Genomic DNA, 20,154 nt, shown 5'->3' with positions numbered 1-20,154 from the left:
GTAAAAGCACAGCTTCTGAGAGATGCAGGAAAATCTTGTTTGTCTTTTCTAAAAGTAAAAGAGGGAAAACAACTCTTGTATGTACACATAGAAGAGAATGACAATGAAACTAATAACTGACTTCTCATCAGGGACAGTAAAGATCAGAGGCCAATAGAAAAATTGAAGAAAAAAGTCCTGAAGGAAGAAATTATCAACCAAGAATGCATATTCATTAACATTACCTTTCAAAACTGAATGCAAAATGAAGATATTCCCAGGTAAACAAAAACAAAATTTGTGGAACACAGATGTGCTTTACAAGAAATGCTAAAGGAAGTTTTTCAAGCTAAAAAGATGTATTGCCAGATATAATTTGCATCCATGGTTGGGGGGCATAACAAAGAATTATATAAAGGTAATTATATATGTAACTATAAAAGGTAGTTAAATTATATATCTCTTCTTCCTTCATTATATTTATTAAAAGAAAAATTGCACAAAATAAGAGCTAAGATTTCTGTACCTAGCTTGATGAAGTAGAAATACTTCTTCTTATTTTTTAAGTACAGCTACAAACCCTGGACAATACACATGAAGCAGATATTCAAGGATAACAAGACAGAAATAAAACATTGATAGACCATAAAACATGAGAAATAGCACCATGGTAAGTCCACTCGGGTCCTCATTAGTCCCTGATTGGGAAGTGAAGAAGACTGCATGTAGAAATATTAATAAGTAGCCAAACACCAGTGGCTCATTCCTGTAATCCTAGCTACACAGGAGGCTGAGATCTGAGGATCACTATTGGAAGCTAGCCCAAACAGAAAAGTCCGTGAGACTTTTATCTCCAATTAACCACAAAAAATTTGAAGTGGATCTGTGTCTCAAGTCACAGAGTACTGCCCTTGCACACAAAAGTTCGGGGACTGCACCCAGGCCCAGAGTTCAAGTCCTAGGACCAGGGGGGGTGGGGTAATAAGTACAAAAAAACCACAAAACTCTTTAGAGAAAGTCTGTTCTCTTTAGATCAGGGAAGGGCAGCCTAATAAAAAAAATTAGTATTCTTTTCCAATAAAGCACAAAAAAATTTGCATCCCTCACATCCATGCTTCTTACAAAGTTCTGTATCTCCCCCTAACATTCTATGCTTCTGAGCCTTCACCATAATAGCTCTAATGCATTATGAGAGATTTTTGTCACCAGCAGAACTATCATAAAAGATTAAGGGGCTGGGAAGGTGGCTCAGTGGTAGAACGTTTGCCTTGCATGCATGAGGCCCTGGGTTCGATTCTTCAGCACCACCTAAGCAAAAAGAAAAAAGCCGGAAGTGGCCCTGTGGCTCAAGTGGTAGAGTGTTAGCCTTGAGCTAAAGAGCTGAGGGATAGAGCCCAGGCCCAGAATTCAGGCTCCATGACCAGACCCCCCAAAAAAAGATTAACTACAGAAAATTCCTGAAATTGAAAGAAATTTTTAAAAGCATTAGAGTATCAGGAAGAAAGAATATAGCAATGAGAAAACACATAATAGATTTTATTCTTGAGTTTTCCATGTTATGTGCTTTACAGTTGAAGCAAAAAACTACACATCATTTCCTAATATGGTTTTCAATAAAAAGCTATTTACAAGCAAATATCTGATGAATGTGGAAGATAAAGGGATTTCATTCATAATTTCATGAATCCATACATATGAAAAATGACTTAGAACTAAATGTATCTGCAACACACACACACAATACATACATGTCCTGGTTTTGATATTGTGTTGCAATTATGTTAGGTATAACCATTGGTAAAACTAGATAAAAGATACATAAGACCTGTCCTGCCATTGCAACAGTAAACCTGAAGCCAGTATTTATGCCTAAAACAATTAAAGAAAAAGAAAAAGAACTCAGAACATTGCCTTCCCTGAATATAGATGCAAAAATACTCAACAAAATACTAACAAACTGAATACAATCCCCATATAGAAAGTATTGCACACAAGAACTAATTAGAAATTATTCCAAAGGTGAAAAATTAACAACCAAATACCAATTAATTGATTATAATCATATAATGGAAAGTTTTTCAGCTAGATAAAAGAATAAAGATCTGATACACTGTAGCACTGAAGGAACTGTGGGAATATTAGAAGATGTCACATAAAAGTGACATTGTATGACTCCAAATATAGGAGTGCCCTAAAAAGACAAATCCAGGGCTAGGAAGGTGGCTCAGTGGTAGAGCGCTTGCCTTGCATGCATGAGGCCCGGGGTTCGATTCCTCAGCACCACATAAGCAAAAAGAAAAAAGCCAAAAGTGGCGCTGTGGCTCAAATGGTAGAGTGCTAGTCTTGAGCTGAAGAGCTGAGGGACAGCGCCCAGGCCCAGAGTTCAGGCCCCATGACCGGACCCCAAAAAATAAAAAATAAAAAAATAAGACAAATCCACAGAAACTATAAGCAGAAAACTAGCTGCCTATATCTCCACCTTGGGGGAAGAGAGGAATAAGAATTGACAGTACAGAGCTTCATTTAAGAGTGAGAAAACTGTTTAAAAATTCTAACAAATGATAGCATAACTCTGTAGATATTGTGATCATGTGAATTTCTTAGCATGAACTCCTATCTCAATGAAGTTGGACATTTTTTTAAATCACAGAAATTCTTTTTATGTTAAGGATAATACTTTTACTATTTTATTAGTAGACATATATTGTACAAGGGGAGTTTGTTGTGATGATTCCATAGATGCATACAACATACTTTGAACACTTTCAATCACTCTATTGTATTCCCTTAGCTCCCACTCTTTTTTAGCCCTCGTTCCCCTAGTTTTCCAAACAGTGGGGGTTGTTATGTTATCATCACATACAGGGATGGAGATACGTATATAAAGATTTACTGTGAGCCTTTTCACTCCAAAATTCTCTCCTCCAGGTGATCCTTCTATACACTCATGTCCCATTATAATTATTATCATCACTACTTTAAGGCTAGATTCCACATATAAGTACAAATATGATATCTGGCATTTTGAACTTAGTTATCTAACTCAACATGATGATCTCCAGTTCCATCTGCTTTCTTACAAATAATAGTATTTCATTCTTTTTTCCTGGCTGAATAATATTCCCACTGTATGTGATTCAATAATACCTCTAATGAACCTCAGACATTTCTGTAGATATGAATGTATCACTAAGACATCATAACTATCCAAAGAGAGGTTTAGTATGTGTACATTGTTTATATTGGCAAAGAAAATGATATACTTGAGACATTTACATTAATAATGTCTAGACCAAGCCATATTTTGTCTCAGGAAGAATGTAATTGGTTATCTGAAAATTGACTTACACATTATTCATTTTTGTATGAGAATGGATAAAGTGTGTGTGTGTGTGTGTGTGTGTGTGTGTGTGTGTGTGCGCGCATGTGTGAAATTTATAATTAATCTATATGCTACAGGTTCAGTTCTGCCTAAACCCCTTCCATCATTCATTATAAAAAAAATTATTTTAAAATCTTTTTGTGGGGTCAGAGTACCTTAGTTCCAATCACGAGACTCCATTATCTAATTTCTGGACTTAGGTCAGGTGGTTAAACTATCTATGCCTAAAATGCAAATTGTAACAGTACCTGCTTCCACAGGGTTACTGTGACTGTTAAAAAGAGAATACATCAATACATGTCATACACACACATACACTCACACACACACACACACACACACACACACACACAGCAGTAATGAACTAATTTAAGGTTCTTTTTGATTTTTCTGTTCAAAACACTTGAGTCTGTGCACTAGAATCACTCTGTGCTGCTTCAGCTCAGCTTCTCTCCTCAATGACCTTTTTTTTGTCTTGCAAAGGCACTTGTGCCCTTTTCTAAGATTTCACTTGGCTTATTGTTTGGTTTGTCGAAGCTACTTTCTCCTATAATCAGTTCAGTTATAGGTTAAGAAGTGGGACTAGGAAGCGAACTTGGCTAAACTATAGATGAGTCTGATGAAGGAAAAAGAGAGCCCAGAGGATTGTTCGTTTGTGGTATATTTTTCTTTCCTTTATTTCTTTTACCTAGACACAAAGAGACTGCAAGGAGTTTGGGGGAAATGTGTATCTGTTGGCTCTGGCGTGCCAGGAAATACAAGCATGAGTTCTTGGACTTTTCACTTGTTCATCTGTTGTTCATCCACCTATAGTTGTATTGAGAGTCATATGAGTCAGATTCTGTCCTGGGTACCAGGCAGGTGAGGAAAGTGCTCATGTGCATCCTTCCAACAGCTGAGGCTTTCTAGTTTCTGTGCTAGCCATGCTGTACCCTTTGCCTTCCTAACTCTTTCTCAGTGACCCAACTCAATTCACTAAGCTGAATGTATGTCTGAACTCTATTCCTGACTCCCTACTCCCTGCCTATCTACAACTCAGTGTTAACTCCTCCATGACCAGGCTCTCTCCCAACACCACCACCATTCCCATCTGTAAGTCCCTCTCTTGAGACCCTGTGCTCCTTAAGACAGTGGCTAATACATCATAAATACCCCCTCCAATTTACATTGGAAAATTGTTACAAAATTTTCCACTGAAAGGAATGTAGACATTTTAGATGGAAAAAGTACCATGATTTTTAAAAACTCAACTTTGTGTACTGACAGCTGAGCTTAGGGTCTCACATGACAACTCTAGCACTTGAGGCACTCACCCCAGTCCTTCTGCCTTTAGCTTGTTTTTGAAATAAAGTCTCACTAACTTTGCCTAGCCTGGTCTAAAATCATAATCCTCCTGTTTTGCCTCCTGAGTAGTTAAGAGGATTGGCATGTTCCAGTATGGCTCACTAGTGACGAAATACCAAGGTGCTTCTAGCCGTGTACTGGTAGCTCATCCCTATCTGTGACCCTAAGTACTTGAAAGGCAGAGTTCAGGATTGAGGTTTGAAGCCAGTTCAAGCATAGAGAACTCTTGTTAACCAACTGATTGACATGGCAGTGTGCACCTGTCAGTTTAGTTATGTGGGAGATGGGGATTGAGAGGATCACAGCTCGAGGACATCATAGGCAGAAAAGTCTATGAGACTCTTAATGGAAAGAAGCTTGGTATGGTGGTGCATAGGTCATCCTAGCCACAAAGGGAAGCAAAAAGCAGGATTGTGGTTCAAGTGCACACCCAGGTAGGAAGTGAGACCCTGTACTGACTAGTTGTCAGCACAAAAAGTTCTGGAAGTATAACTCAGCAGTAGAACACCTGCCCTGTCAATATGAGGCTGTGAGTTCAAACTGTAGTACTGCCTAAACAATATCACTGAGACATGGGTATCACCTGCTAATCTTCCCAGTGTTAATGTGTCCAGGAGAAGACACATGGTTCTCCTGGCTTCCATCAGTCTGTTGGAAGACAAGAAAATCACAAGTGACTAGAAATATGCCTCGGGCCTATTTGGATGGTTAAAATCTATGACAAAAGTATAAGACATAAATTCAAAGAGCTGACCTAGGAGCTGAAATAACAAGTCACTTATTCCCAAAATATACAAGTGTGTGAAAATAGATGCCACTCTACTGCGTCTTTTGCAATATGTCTTCTAGCTCTGACTCGTGGCTGATATACATGAATGTTTTCTTCATTACTCACATAACTCCCCACTCCAAAAAAAGTGTCAATAAGAGCAAAGCATTGCTCTTCAGAAAGAAAAAAAATCTGCCAGGAAAAGACACATGACAAAACTGAACTTTCACACATCTACTTCTCTCCTCTCCTCCCAGCCACCCATCTAGCAGAAGATGGGAAGCCATGTGTAAGGTGCTTGTTTCATCAAAAATTCCAGCTCACACTAAAGAGTAATCAAAACCCAAGCAGTCTCCATGCAGCCATTGTGGGAGAAGCAATTTCCAAAAGCTTTCAAGGGATAGAAAAATAAATATATAAGAAGAGGAGATCTAGGATGAAGGTACCACTCATTGTAAAGAGACTTACTTACTCTCTTTTGGTTCAACTTCTAGAGCTGTGTCCTTTTAACTGATATGCATTAATTGTATATTTCATTGTGACATTTCTACACATGCATGCAAAGTACTTTGTTCATGTTAACTTTTCACTTGCCTCTCTTTTCCTCCTCCCTACTTCCTCTTTTCCCTTTCCCTCCCTCTTTTCTAGCCATCCACTCTTTAATTTCATGCCGTCGGTGTCTTATTATCTTTAAATAGCTACACTAGGTGTTTCAGTTTAACCTGTCCATTTATGTGTACAATGTATCTGATCATAGTCACAACTTCCATCATTCTCATCCCCTCCCACCTGTCTTATCCCCAGCCTTCTTGTCAAGATTCACTATATTGTGTGATATGACTGTACTTACCCACCTTTTTTCTTTCCATTTATCCATCTACCTCTTTGGGGGCCCCCTCTCCCTTCCCCCAAGTATTTTAAATGTTCAAAGGAGTTGCATCATAGAATCTTACTCCTGTGTATACTATATTTAGTAAGTTTGATCATATATAGAGATATATAAATCTAGATATATAATTGATTATTCAGAGATAGATACATAGATAGATATGTGTAGAAGAGAGAGACCTAAAAATTAAAAGACACACTACATATTCTTTATCCCTTTATCTAATGGTGAACATCTAAGCTTATTCCATACTAGAGTGCCATAATAAACATGTAAATACAGGTATCTCTATAGTAATCTGCTTTTGATTCTTTTGGGGGTATATATCTATAAGTGGTATGCATGGATCATACGAGAGTTCTACTGTTTTAAGGGACACTTCATACAAATTGCTATCATATGTGGACTAGTTTACATTCACATTAGCATTGAAAAATGATTCCTCCTCCCATCCTACTTGAAACATTTATTGTTATTTGTTTTCTTGATGATAGTCATTCTGACAGGTTAGGTAGTAGTTTTGATTTCAATTTCCCTCATGACTATGTGTTTCAACACTTTGATAAGTATCTGCTCAGTTCAATTGACTATTGATTAGAGTCTTTGTTATTTTGGTGATAAATTTTTGAGTTCTTTATATATCCAGGATATTAATCACCTGCTAAATAAACATCTAGCAAAGATTTTTGTCCTAGTAGTTAAGCTGTCTTTTCACTCCGTTGATTTGTTTCTTATGGGATTGTATTAAATAATGTGGTTTAAAAAAAAAAAAAAGATCCTTGTTTTCTCCTACACGGATAAAAGGTAGTCCACCTAAATGCAGACTACTTAACTGGCAAGTGGAGATGGATTCATGGAAAGAACTTTTCATCACTGAAACTATTTACTTTTCAATCAGCAAATGATAAGGGAAGCCTTTGTGAAATGCCTGTTAAGGAAGGGTCATATAACTGAAATCATGAAATTAGGTAAAGTCTCAAGTGGTCTCTGAGATTCCTTAACTGAAGTTATTGCTAGCCAGCATCATCACTAGGTCTGTTCCACTCAAAGACAAAAGTCAAGGACCAAACAGGCAAGTGAAATAGGAGACAGGAAGACTTTCAATCAGAATTCCCACAAACAAGAACAAGCCACCAACATTCCTGCTTTGTGTACCAAATACGCAGTGCTTCCTGCTTTACAGTAACAAATACACAGAGCAGGAGCTCCAAGCTTCTGCCTTCTGTGTAAGCTGAAGTAGAACAATATTACCAAGTTACAATGGGGCTTTCTATGTGGACCACTTCTGGGATAGAAAATTATTCTGAGCAGGAAAAACATGGCCACAGACTAAAGGTCTCCTGATGAAATGAGTGGGTCTATGAAGAAATTCTCTGTCCACAGCTGTGTGTATGTATCCATGGCCTCTATGTACTTGCAACTGTAAACGACAGAGGCAAGCAGCAGAATAGATGGCATAGCTCTCTGATAGAAAGCCTCTTTCATATTTAATTTGCTCACCTGAAGAGGTAAACCAGAGTCTCATGGCTGTTTAGCCAATCGTAAGATAAGAAGGAGATCACAGGAGATAGGTACGATATGTCGGAAGTATTGATATTGATGATAGGTATGTTGATATACGAAATGTAATCTAGGCTCATAAATATATGTGTGATGAATAAGATGCAGTTTCCATCATGGATATGGTTAATGAAGGAGAATTTCAAGGTGAGAAAATGTCACAGAAGAAGTGAACCACAGCATTGACACAAAATTGCAATGTGGACAATGGCTATGATCAAACCATTGTGAAAGGCACCATTATGAAAGTCCGGCACATATTCTTGTTCAGCAAAACTCTACCTCAGCATTTCCAGACAACCATATATATAACAGGTGATGGTGTTCAAGATGACAAAGACTAAGAAAGACCACAAGGTACTAAGCTGTGACAGTAACAAGCACTGGGGCGATCCTGGTGTTGTACATGGGCTCTGAGCTGCCCAGCCTGCTCAGGGGAGAAGTACATAGCTAACATGGATGGAAGCTATGATGATGTCACAGCACCACTTCCGGTTTTCTAGTGGTTTGTTGGAGATAAGAGTCTCACAGAGTTTCCTGCCCAGGCCTGCTTTGAACCGTGATCCTCAGATCTCAGCCTCCTGAGTAGCTAGGATTACAGGCATGAGCCACCGGCACCCGGCTATGTTGTCACTTCTTAACGAAGACATGCATGGTAACCCCCACAAAAGCAGGAAACACCCAGCAAAGTGAACTCTGCCAACTTCTACCAGGTCTTGCGCTATTAAGTCTTAGGGATGTCAGTGAATAGTTGAGTGTAAGGAAACTCTTGTTCTCATATAAACTGTAGGTCGTGGGCACATATGTGGCATAAGAAAGACAAGGTGGCAAGAATGGAGCAATACAGCTCTATCTAAAAGCTCTTCCAGCTGGATACATGAGAAAGCCATTTCTGTATCTTTAATGCATATAGTCACTGTCAATGCCCACCGAAAAATAAATTCCTATATATAGATAAAGGACTTTTCTCCTTTTGACTTACCTAAGATCCAGGATTACATCAAGACTCTCTCATTATAATCCTCTTCTTTCTAATCTCCTCCACATGCTAGTGTCAAGCAGGAACCATAAATAACAAGGAGAGAGTTGGTGGAAAGAAAACTCCAAAAGAAAAAGGAAATCCACCTCATCAACATTAGCTAAATTTTGCAAAAACTACAAAGATGATTGGTTCAAAAGGAAATGTGATGGTGATGGAGCGCACTGACAGACAGTAACTGAAAAACAGACCTGATAACAAGTAACTGAAAAAATAGACCTGATAACGTTCTAGAGAGTAGTTGAAAGTTGGATTCTGAACTTCAAAGTGCGACCTCAGTGACATAACAGTCTACATGTCTCACCAAACCCAAAAAAGCAGAAGAGAATTAACTTAGCAAGAGTTTTTTTTCATAAATGAAGCATAAAATTAGAAACAGAGGACTGAGATCAAGCAAAGGGGCCCACATATCAACAGGGCCTGGAAAGACATAGGCCAACTTTTGAAGATGTAAGGATGGGAGAGAGAGGTAGGAGTCTGCCCATACCTGGAGACTGCATTTAGAGTCTACAAGAGCTTCTTTTGTGGGAAAATCAGTCATAACCTCAAGTATTGTCTTACTGTACTTTGTGCTGCTTTAACAGAATTCTATAGACTAGGGAATTTATGAACAATAGTTTGTGCTTTTGAAGTCTAAGATTGGTGGTTTGCAGCTACTGAGGACCTTCATATTATGCCATAACATGACAGAAAGAACAATATGGGAGAAATACGGAGACAGAGAGAGAGAGAGAGAGAGAGAGAGAGAGAGAGAGAGAGAGAGAGAGAGAGATAGTATGAGAGAGTATTAGGGGCCAAACAAGATTATAACAAGCCACTCATGGTAATCCATTCAAAAGGACAGAATCCTCAAGGCCTAATCATATCTTAAAAGTCCCACCTCTATAACTGTACTCGATAGGAAATGTATTCATTACCTTACTCATGTAACTGTAACGCCTCTGTACACTATTTTTACAATAAAAAATCCCACCTCTAGATATTAATTCACTGGAAATTAAAATTTCAACACATAAAAATCATGTCCTTCTCACACAATACATGTGCTCATTTTATTCCAAGCATCCAAAAAGTCTTCACTCATTCCAGTGCCAATTTAAGAATCCCAAGTCCAAAATCTAAGGAGGTACACTTTATCCTGAGGCAAATTTTCCTCTAAGCTGTAAGTCCACAACATCAAAACAAGTGTTGGGTGTTATTTCTAGTTATAGATTCCATCCTTCAATCATTTTCCCCTTGTCTTGTTTTAATGTATGCAACAGATAAAGGGCCCGTATCTGAGCTTTCCAGCTTAGATATTTTGTCTTCCAGGTGCTCTGCTCTTTTCACTTAAGTTCTACCTTCCAGCAAGCTCTAAAACAGACATTTATGCCAAATATTTGCAATTGTGTAACAGGAATGGCATTTACTCCAGTTGTTTTTGTTCCTGTTTCCTCAGTTCCATCTGAAACTCCTTCAAATGTCAGCCACTGTCCATGTTTCTTTCAGCATTGTAATCATATTCACTTCCATAATTTCTACAAAATTGTATACTTCCCCTAAAGCTCTTTATTTCTGAGCATCACTAACATCGTTCTTAATGCTCTTTTTTAAGTATCTTTAAGTAATTGCACAAAGGGGTTTCAATTCAACATGTCAAATGGTGAGAAAAATATGTCATGACCATTCTTCCCCATTCCCAACCCCGCCCATTCCCTCAATTTACCGAGTTCCATTTTCCCATATGTACATTGAATATTAGGACAGCATTAGCCCATACTTCCTCTCTCCATTCACCTGTCCCCTCCCATTGACCTCACTTCCCTCCACTACATATGTTCTAGCTTCCTTGTTTTCACTTTGTTAACCTGTAAATTAGTTGTTCAGTGGAACTACACCATTGGAATCCTCCTTTGCATTTGTCACACTTTAGTTAACATGTTTGTGCACCCTATATGTTTACTTATATACTTATAATTTAGATATAATGTCCCTATGTCCTTTGTCTCTCTGAACCTGATGTGAATTCCTCTCAGTGTATGTATAAGTGATATATTGGGGTTTTTTTGATGCATTTGTCTATTGAAAGGCATCTGGGCTGTTTCCATAATTTGGCTATGGTGAGTAGTGCAGCAATGAACATGGATGTGTTATATCTAGACTTTTCCTACGAGAGTACTCCAAATTTCCCAAACATCCTCTGGCATCCAGTTACAAAGCTGCTTCTGAGTTTTCTGGTATATATTACAACAACAGCCCCACTTTCCAGTACTTTCTCTTGTTTGAGAGCACTTTGTGCTGCTGCAACAGAATACCAAAGGCTGGGCAATTTACAAATAACAGCAGATTCCTTGTCACACAGTTCTGTAGACTAGAAAGTTCCAGAAATGGTAGCATCTGGAGAGGGCCTTCTTGCTGTAGTATAATATGGCAGAAGGCATCACATGGCAAGATGGTACTCAAGAGAGTTAAGAAGGGACTAGATTCACTTTTATAACAAATCCACCCTTGCAATAATGATATTCATCTTTTCCTAAGGGCAGAAGCCTGGTGATGTACTCACCTCTTTCAAGTGTGCCCATAGAGCCTGGGATGTGAAAGGCCAATTTGTGAAGATGCCAGAATTGGAAAGAAGTCCAAGGCTGACAGCCTGGAGCCCAGCAGCCGGAAGCCTGCCATTTAGAGACTGAAACAGCTACTATGGTAGAAAGGTCAGTCATAATCTCAGGTAGATACTGATTTTTCTCCACTGTTGGACAGAACTGTGTGATAAATAGAGACAAAATAACCACTCTGTCAAAAAGAGACAATGTATAATCTGTGTGAGAAATACCAATTGGACTCTCAGTCTCCTAAAAAGAATCTAGCTTCTTTGCTGTGCTTCCTGGTCAGAGTTACTGAACCTGATGAACAAACACTCCCCTTCTTTCTCCTTCCATCATCCCCTCAAACTTGAATTCTGCTTATGAAAATTTCTCCTCCAAAGGTCACCAATGAAAATTTTATTGCCAAATACAGCATCCTTTCTATTTAGATCTCTCTAGTGCATTTAATACCCCTGGACACAGCTTCCTGGAAAACTGCAGCTGATTTGGTTTCCATGACACTCGCAACTCTTCTCCTGCAACCAGCCCCATGAATGCAAATGGACCCCCAAGTCAGCATCTGGTTCTCTGACCTTTTCCCCCTTCTCTCTTCCACTGAAATTAATAATCCATTGTTTCATCACCACAATAGGTCCACCTCTCTCAACTCTATCTTTCCAATCCCAAGGGGCAGTCAAATATTTCAAAATCTCCATTGGCCTTTTTTATGTGTATGTTATTGATTGTTTCAAATTTAGTACTTTGGGACCTGAACTTAACCACCTACCCTTCATCCCCTCCACATGAGCTTGCTTTTTATCATCTTATCCACAGAAGTAATAACATATTTTCCCAACTCATTTCATCTACAATTTGAATGTGTCCCCCTAAACGTCATGTTTTAGAAACTTAATCCCCAAGGTCATATGTCAGCGGTCTTTCAGAGGTGGGACCTCTTTGGGGAAATGGTAGTCATTCATGAATTACTAGCTTACCTTAAGAATGGCTTTGTTGTAAAGGCAGGTTCTCATTCTCTGGCATACTTTCTCTGTCTCTACTGTGTTGTCCTTTTGCTGTAGCAGGTCCTTAGCATGTAAATTATGAATACTTCATGCTAGCATTATGCTTCTGGTATCCTTCAAGTACGACAATCTAAATAAACCTTCATTCTTTATAAATTACCCAGTCTGTACCATTTGGCTATAGCAAAATAAAATGCACTACAATTTTGGAATAAAATCTAATGTGGTTTCACATTCTATATACTTCTATTTTATTTTAATTCTCAACCTCTTCCCTCCTTTTCCTTTTCTATACAACACTCTCAATATGAGATTGTATACCTATGATTTTATGCATCCACATATCAGAGTGATAATTATAATGTTCTTATATATCCTTACAAATGAGAAAATACAAAGGAAGTAATTTATTCTTAGTATTAAAATCTTTACTACTATCCCATATTCTACTCTAGATTCTTCTCTTTTTGAAATAGTTACTGTGATATTTTCTCTTTCACAAACACTTAGGATATTGGAAGTAACTTTAAAGTGTTATTTAGTCCTTTGGGTAAACTTCACTTACATCTTATGCTGCTGCCCTTTTGCTAGTGTGAGTCAGACCCCATTTTGTCTCTACCAATGCTTTCTTGCCCTTCTGTTCAGGGAGAAGATTCTATTACATGCCAACTGATTAAACCAGAACACCTCTTTTTAGGGACACGGGTGGCCCTGCTTCCTCCTCAACACACTCTCATCTTTTTCTCCCTTACATTCTGAGGAGTTCCTCAGAAGCCACGCAGACAGGAAGAACCACTGACAGCCTCCAGGCAATAGCAGAGACTGGTTCACCTAGAGAGCTCCATTCAGTTCAGAAGACCCATGATGCATTTTTCTGTATCCTAACATGGGAGTTGTCCTTTGGATGACAGAAAGAAACCTTGATTTCTACTTTGACAACACAGAAATGCAAGCTGTTGTCTTAGAATGAAAGCCTGAGAAACATATTCCAGAAAAGAAAACAAACCAACAAAATCAGGATTCACTAGTATTTCCTTTTGCCTAGTCTTCTAGAAAACCTACTTTTCAGCCAAAACTGTTTTCTCACACAGATTAAACACAACATTATCAAGCCTAACTCTATATACCCCGGCACTTGTGTCCAACAGCAGTATTAAGCCCCTTACCTCCAGCTTCTCCCATGTCCTGTATCCCCCCAGAATTTAGCTGTACTCACCCATTCCCATTACAGAAAAAGAGATCTTCCACATTCATCTCTAAATAAAGCACTTTTTGTTGACAGAATGATAATTTGTTAATTTATGATGAAAACTAGAGGCAGCTGGTGAACCCTATTTTCTGAATTTTATGGCACTCATTAATTAACATCTGGGACTGGGAATTGCATATTCCCTGGGTTCTCAATAAAGGTAACCTCCAAGCTTCTCTGAACAGCATTGCCTGCTCATCTACTCTGTTACTATACCATGTTTCTTTACCAAACTATTGAATCCTTTGAATGCACTTAAACCCTTTGATTCCATAAATATACACTAGGCTCCTTTCATATGCAAAAGTGTGGTATATAAAATGAGTGGCCCAAATATAAACAATACCCCACAACCATCTCTGATCTAGAGGGAATGAGAGATAAATATGCTAATATCTTTAGTATGAGGCAAACAATGGTAAAAGCCATAAAATTCTTTGAAATGACAACAATAATAAATGCAATCCAGACAACATTCTACCTTATGCATTTTATACTACCTCATTTATCATCCTTGAAACACTATGAGGCAAATAGTTTTGTTCTGAGGGAAGGAATTTAAAGTTTAGAAGGCTTTAGTGTCTTGCGTGATAGTTAATCACTAAATCACTAGCAAATACAAACATTGGAAATCTACTCCAAAGTCTCTGATCTTAACTCTATGAGGAGTCCAGCCCATAGAAGAAAAAAATAATGTTCAGTTAGTGATGCTGTGCAGAGTCACAGGTCTATTTTTCCTCCAACTACAGAATTAAAAGGAAAATGTTTAAACCATACAGAACAAACTTATTTGAAAGAAAAAGGAAGACAGTGAAACAGACTCTCCATAGAAAGGAAGTCCAATGGACTCTTCTTGGAGGGTAGTTATTATAGTATGAGGGCTCCTCCCATATTTCCTCACCCAGGCTTTGTGCTGGTTGATTGTTAGCTTGTGTACTTCCCTGGCTCTTTTTATTGGTTGAATGGGAACCCAGGGAATATTGGGAAGGGGAAAAACAAAGGAGGGATAACAATGCTCGATAGGAAATGTACTCATTACTTTACTCCTGTTGTAATCCTTCTGTACAGTATCTTCACAATAAAAAAAATATTTAAAAAAAAGTATTTTGAGCTGGAACCTAGGGGATTATGGGAAGAAGTAGTGTCATGATGGGTCATATGTTATCTGTCACATGTTATTTCTGCCATTTTTATCCCCATCTACCTAAGGGGGGGGCTCTAATTCTCTCTCATTTAAGGCATCAGAAAAGTCTTATGAAGTATTTCTGAGATTAGTTTTGAAGAACAGGGTAATGATATGAAAATCAAATGTCCCCATAGTCATGGTTAGTCCTCAGCTGGTGGCATTAGTTTGGGTGGGTTTAGAAACTTTAGGAGGGAAGTGGGACCTAGCTGAAGAAGGTCACTGGTGACAGGTGCTTATAGGTATTCTGCCCCAGGTTCTTCCTGGCTCCTCTCTGCTTCCTGTTCACCATGAAGTAGACTAACTCCTTCTTCACACACTGTTGTCATGATGTTCTGCCCAAGCACTCCAGGCCAGGCAACCAAAAGCTATAAACCATCTGAAGCTATGAGCAAAACAAACTTTACCCACTTTAAGTGGTTCTCTCAGGTATTTTGGTCACCACTATGCTAAAGGTAGCTAATACAAACAAGAGTTCAACAAATAGAGATGGGTAAGAGGGAAAAAAATCAATACCGGGGGGGGGGGGGGGGGTAATGAGTAGAAATAACAAACTCAGAAAAATCTGACATCTATGCCCAACAACTATTTTATGTGTTTGACTGAAAATAGGATGTGATTAAGAGATAACTTGAGCAAGATTAGAGATGGCATTGGCTTCCGAGCAGAAGGATCTATAATTACTTCATGGAACCATATGTATATAAACGTAACTATACCACTCACCATTTTGGGCAATAGGTCTGGCATACATCTTAGTTTTAAAAAAAAAATAGAGAATAGAGACTATTCAGGGACCAAGATCTGAAAGATCATTTGAGCAATAATAGAGAAAGTTAATTATTGATGGTAGTTAGTATGTCATTGAAAAGGCTGATCAGAAGGTCAGAGTGAATTGAGAGAGGGGAAAATTAGTCAGAGGCTAGGCAAAATGACCATGAAGATTCCATAGGATTTAGAGGTGAGAGACAAGGAAAATAATATTGACAGAAAGGAAAACTTCAGTTCAATATCTTAGATGCATAAAAGTTTGAGGTGGTGGTTAAACAAAGGTGGGTTTATTTATTTTTTTTTTAATTTTATTTTATTTTATTTGAGCACATACTGTACAGAGGGGTTACAATTACATGGGCAGGATAATGCATACATTTCTTACCAAGCATTGCAGCCTCCTCCTTTGTTTACCCTTCACCTCCCTTCCCAGCCTCCCCCCTCCCTCCCACCCAATCATACCCCCCCCCCCCACCGACATTGTAAAGCTGGTTTTGACATGACATTTTGTACTTCTCATTGTTGCAACAGGTCCACCTGAATCCTTAAACGACTTGTTTGTCCCCATCTCCTCCACATGTTATACTGACATCAAATATAGTGAAAGCGGGGGTTACACTGTGGGGGAGGGACATACAAAGCAACAAAGAAATAATCTTATAAATGCGTTAGAAATACATGCATGAAAGAAACAAAAACATTAAAATACATATTTGAGGTTTCGTTTTCCTAACATCACATTATCTGACTTTTTCCGCTTGACTCATACCTATACTAGATATTGCAAATAAGGGAAACCATGGGACCTATGTTTCTTTGGGCCTGGCTTACTTCACTTAATATAATTTTTTCCAAGCCTTTCCATTTCCTAACAAATGGGGAAATGTCATTCTTTCTGATGGAGGCATAGAATTCCATTGTGTATATATACCACATCTTCTTGATCCATTCATCTACTGAGGGGCATCTGGGTTGGTTCCATGTCTTAGCTATGGTAAATAATGCTGCAATAAACATAGTTGTGCTGGTAGCTTTAGTGTGGCCTTGTTTGTGATCATTTGGGTAAATGCCCAAAAGTGGGATTGCTGGGTCATTGGGGAGCTCTATGTGGAGTCTTTTGAGGAACCTCCATACTGCTTTCCAAAGTGGTTGAACAAGTTTACATTCCCACCAACAATGAAGTAAGGTTCCTTTCTGTCCACATCCCCTCCAGCATCTGTTGTTGTTAGAGTTCTTGATTTTTGCTGTTCTAACTGGAGTGAGGTGATATCTCAATGTTGTTTTGATTTGCATTTCTTTTATGGCTAGGGATGTTGAACATTTCTTCATGTGTCTATTGGCCATCCTTCTTTCTTCTTCAGAGAAGCTTCTCTTTAAGTCTTTCGCCCACTTACTTATTGGGCAGTTGTTTCTTTGAGGATTTGTTGTTGGGTGGTTTAATTTTTTGAGTTCCAAGTATATTTTAGATATGAGACCCTTGTCCGGTGTATGGCTAGTAAAGATCTTCTCCCAGTCCGTGGGCTTTCTATTGATCTTGCTAGCTATGTCATTTGCCCTGCAGAAGCTCTGCAGCCTTATACAATCCCATTTGTCCAGCCTTTCTTTGATTTGTTGTGTTTCCGGGTCTCTATTCAGAAAATTTCGGCCTGAGCCAAGGAGACCCAGGGTTTCTCCTATTCCATCCTGTAATGTTTTCAGAGTGTCTGCTTTGAGTTCAAGGTCTTTGATCCATTTGGAGTTGATTCTGGTGCAGGGTGATATATAAGGATCTAGCTTTAGTTTTCTACATGTAGTTAACCAGTTTTGCCAGCACCATTTACTGAAGAGGCTGTCTGTCTTCCATTCTATTGTTTTAGCTCCCTTATCGAAGATTAGATGGCTATAGGTCTGTAGGTTCATTTCTGGGTTTTCAATTCTATTCCATTGGTCCTGAGGTCTGTTCTTATGCCAATACCAAGCTGTTTTGATTACTATGGCTTTATAGTAGAGTTTGAAATTTGGTATTGATATTCCTCCAGCCGTGTTCTTTCCGTTGAGGAGCGTTTTTGCTATTCGGGGTCTTTTATTGTTCCATATGAATTTTTGGATTGCTTCTTCTATTTCCTTGAAGAATGAGGGTGGAATTTTGATAGGTATTGCGTTGAAAGGTGGGTTTATTTTTTAAGTAGTAGTAGAGAGAACAGAAATGAAGGTCACTGGGACTATGGGAAGGTCAATCACCACTGAATTGCCAACACCAAATGTAATGTCTTTTTAGTTAATACATTTATTAATGTATTAATAGGGTCATTGGCAAAAGAAGAAGAGAGAAAATTGAGAATGAGGAGTATGTCACCAGAAAAAAAAAGTAGTCATGATGAGAAATGGGAAAATAAGCAGGCACAGCAATACATAAAAAGAATATGAGTAAAAGAACCAGATGAATAATAAGATTCTGGAAAACTGAAAATTTACATTCCAGTTATGATTTTCCCCTTAGCAAACACCTGGACCTGTTACTTAATATTGAATCAGTCAAAGGTAAAAGAACTTTTCAATCATCAACAGGATGTAGAATGTCAGAAAAGCCGACAGACTGAAATGTTTATCATAAAACTATAAAAGGAAGAAAAAGCCTTATTCTCAGAGTCCACAGAGACTTAAGCTCAGGGAGACCCTCCGTGTAGCTCAAAAGCTCCTGGCAGAACATAGATTCCTCAGGTAGAGGGATTGCTCAAGCCCATCCAAAGTCCTGAAATTCTGCAACCAGCCTTTTCCCAGCAACAGGAGTGGAGCTCTGGCAGTCACTTGTACCTAATGAATAACTGTCATTGATTTCCCAGTCCAAGGCCTGGCCATTCATTTTCCACCAGCAGCTGTGATTGCTGGAACCAGAAGGAGGACCTGGAAAATCATTCACACTTTCTTAGTATCCTCATCCCCCATCCTCACCCAACATGCATATAAAGCCTGAGTTTGCCTGGGCTTTTACAGGATGCATTTTAGTTCCTGTCAGCCACCCTAGTCACTGTCTTGGTTGTCACAGTCCCAGCCCAAGAAGATGGATATGCAGATGCTTTTGATCTTTGTCTTCACCAGCCTTCTTTCTGAAGCCTTTACTCAGACAGGTAGGGAGATCAAGGGATGGTCAAGGAGCTATGAAATGAGAAACAAAAATGAATCAAATATTTTTACCTGATTTATGATGAAAGTCACTTTTTTACTAATTTATTTACTTACTTATTGTATTTATTTATTTATTTTTATTCCTACAGACCTCAGTGGGAAGGTGTTTGTGTTCCCTACAGAGTCTTCAACAGATCATGTGAAGATAATCTCACAGCAGGAGAAACCTTTGCAGAACTTTACCTTGTGTTTGCGAGCCTATAGTGACCTTTCCCGAGCCTACAGCCTCTTCTCCTACAATGCCGAGGGCAAGGATAACGAACTACTAATCTATAAAGAAAGAACTGGAGATTACAGTCTACATATTGGAGGAAGGAAAGTCACATTTAAAGTGATGGAAACACTCCTTTCACCTGTGCATCTCTGTGCCAGCTGGGAGTCCTCCACTGGCATTGTTGAATTTTGGATCAATGGAAAGCCATTGGTAAAGAAGGGTCTGAGGCAGGGGTACGCTATAGAACCTCATGGCAGCATTGTCCTGGGACAGGAACAGGATTCTTTTGGAGGGGAATTTGATAAGAGCCAGTCTTTTGTGGGAGAGATTGGGGATTTGGACATGTGGGACTCCGTGCTATCTCCAGAGGAGATCCTGTTTGCATATCAGGGTAGTACTACCAATCCTACCTATCCTAATATTCTAAACTGGAAGGCTCTACACTATGAAGTGAATGGATATGTCATCATCAAGCCCCTAGTGTGGGCCTGAGGTCTTGCATCAACAAAATGTCTTGACAATGAAGTAACCAACATCTCAGAGACTTTTTTCTCAGAGCCACCAAATACTAAATCCTATACTGATAATTCTTTCCTGGTTGAGTCTCTTAGCTATATATCTGCCTAATAAAAAAAACATACTGTGTTTTTCCATCTCATTTATTTGGTGCAATCATAATCCCAAACACTTTATCTTAGATTGACTTTTCTAGTAGTTGATATTTCAATTTATATGGGAAGGAAACATTTTCAGTAACTAAGTAAAGATTATCACAAAGCCAGAGTATTCAGTGAGTGGAGCATTGACAGCACTGATATGCTACTAATAATCACTTTAATAACAATTCAAAATAGATGTAGAATTGCAATAGAAATGCTTCTATTTGTTTTTCCAGAAACCCATCAATCAAAAAGAATTTTGGGGTTGCTCCAGGGAGACAAACTAGAATGAGATAAGTAAGCAATAGCTAAGAACTTGGCAGCAAATAGTGAGATGAGGGAAGAAAGCTAGAAGAATAGGAATC

General features: G+C 38.6%; 1 protein-coding gene across 1 annotated transcript; it reads left to right on the top strand.

Moving 5' to 3' along the window:
- The first annotated feature begins 18,754 nt into the window (after nt 1-18,754).
- On the top strand, nt 18,755-19,681 carry Apcs (amyloid P component, serum). The gene is made up of 2 exons (XM_042682032.1): nt 18,755-18,858; nt 19,006-19,681. The coding sequence occupies exons 1-2, from the start codon at nt 18,792-18,794 to the stop codon at nt 19,620-19,622; spliced, it is 684 nt and encodes a 227-aa protein (XP_042537966.1). The 5' UTR covers nt 18,755-18,791; the 3' UTR covers nt 19,623-19,681.
- Nucleotides 19,682-20,154: the final 473 nt, after the last annotated feature.

Source organism: Dipodomys spectabilis, unplaced genomic scaffold (assembly GCF_019054845.1).
Source record: "Dipodomys spectabilis isolate Male_0828 unplaced genomic scaffold, ASM1905484v1 ptg000069l, whole genome shotgun sequence".
NCBI lineage: Eukaryota > Metazoa > Chordata > Mammalia > Rodentia > Heteromyidae > Dipodomys > Dipodomys spectabilis.
This window is presented reverse-complemented; position numbering and strand designations above follow the sequence as displayed.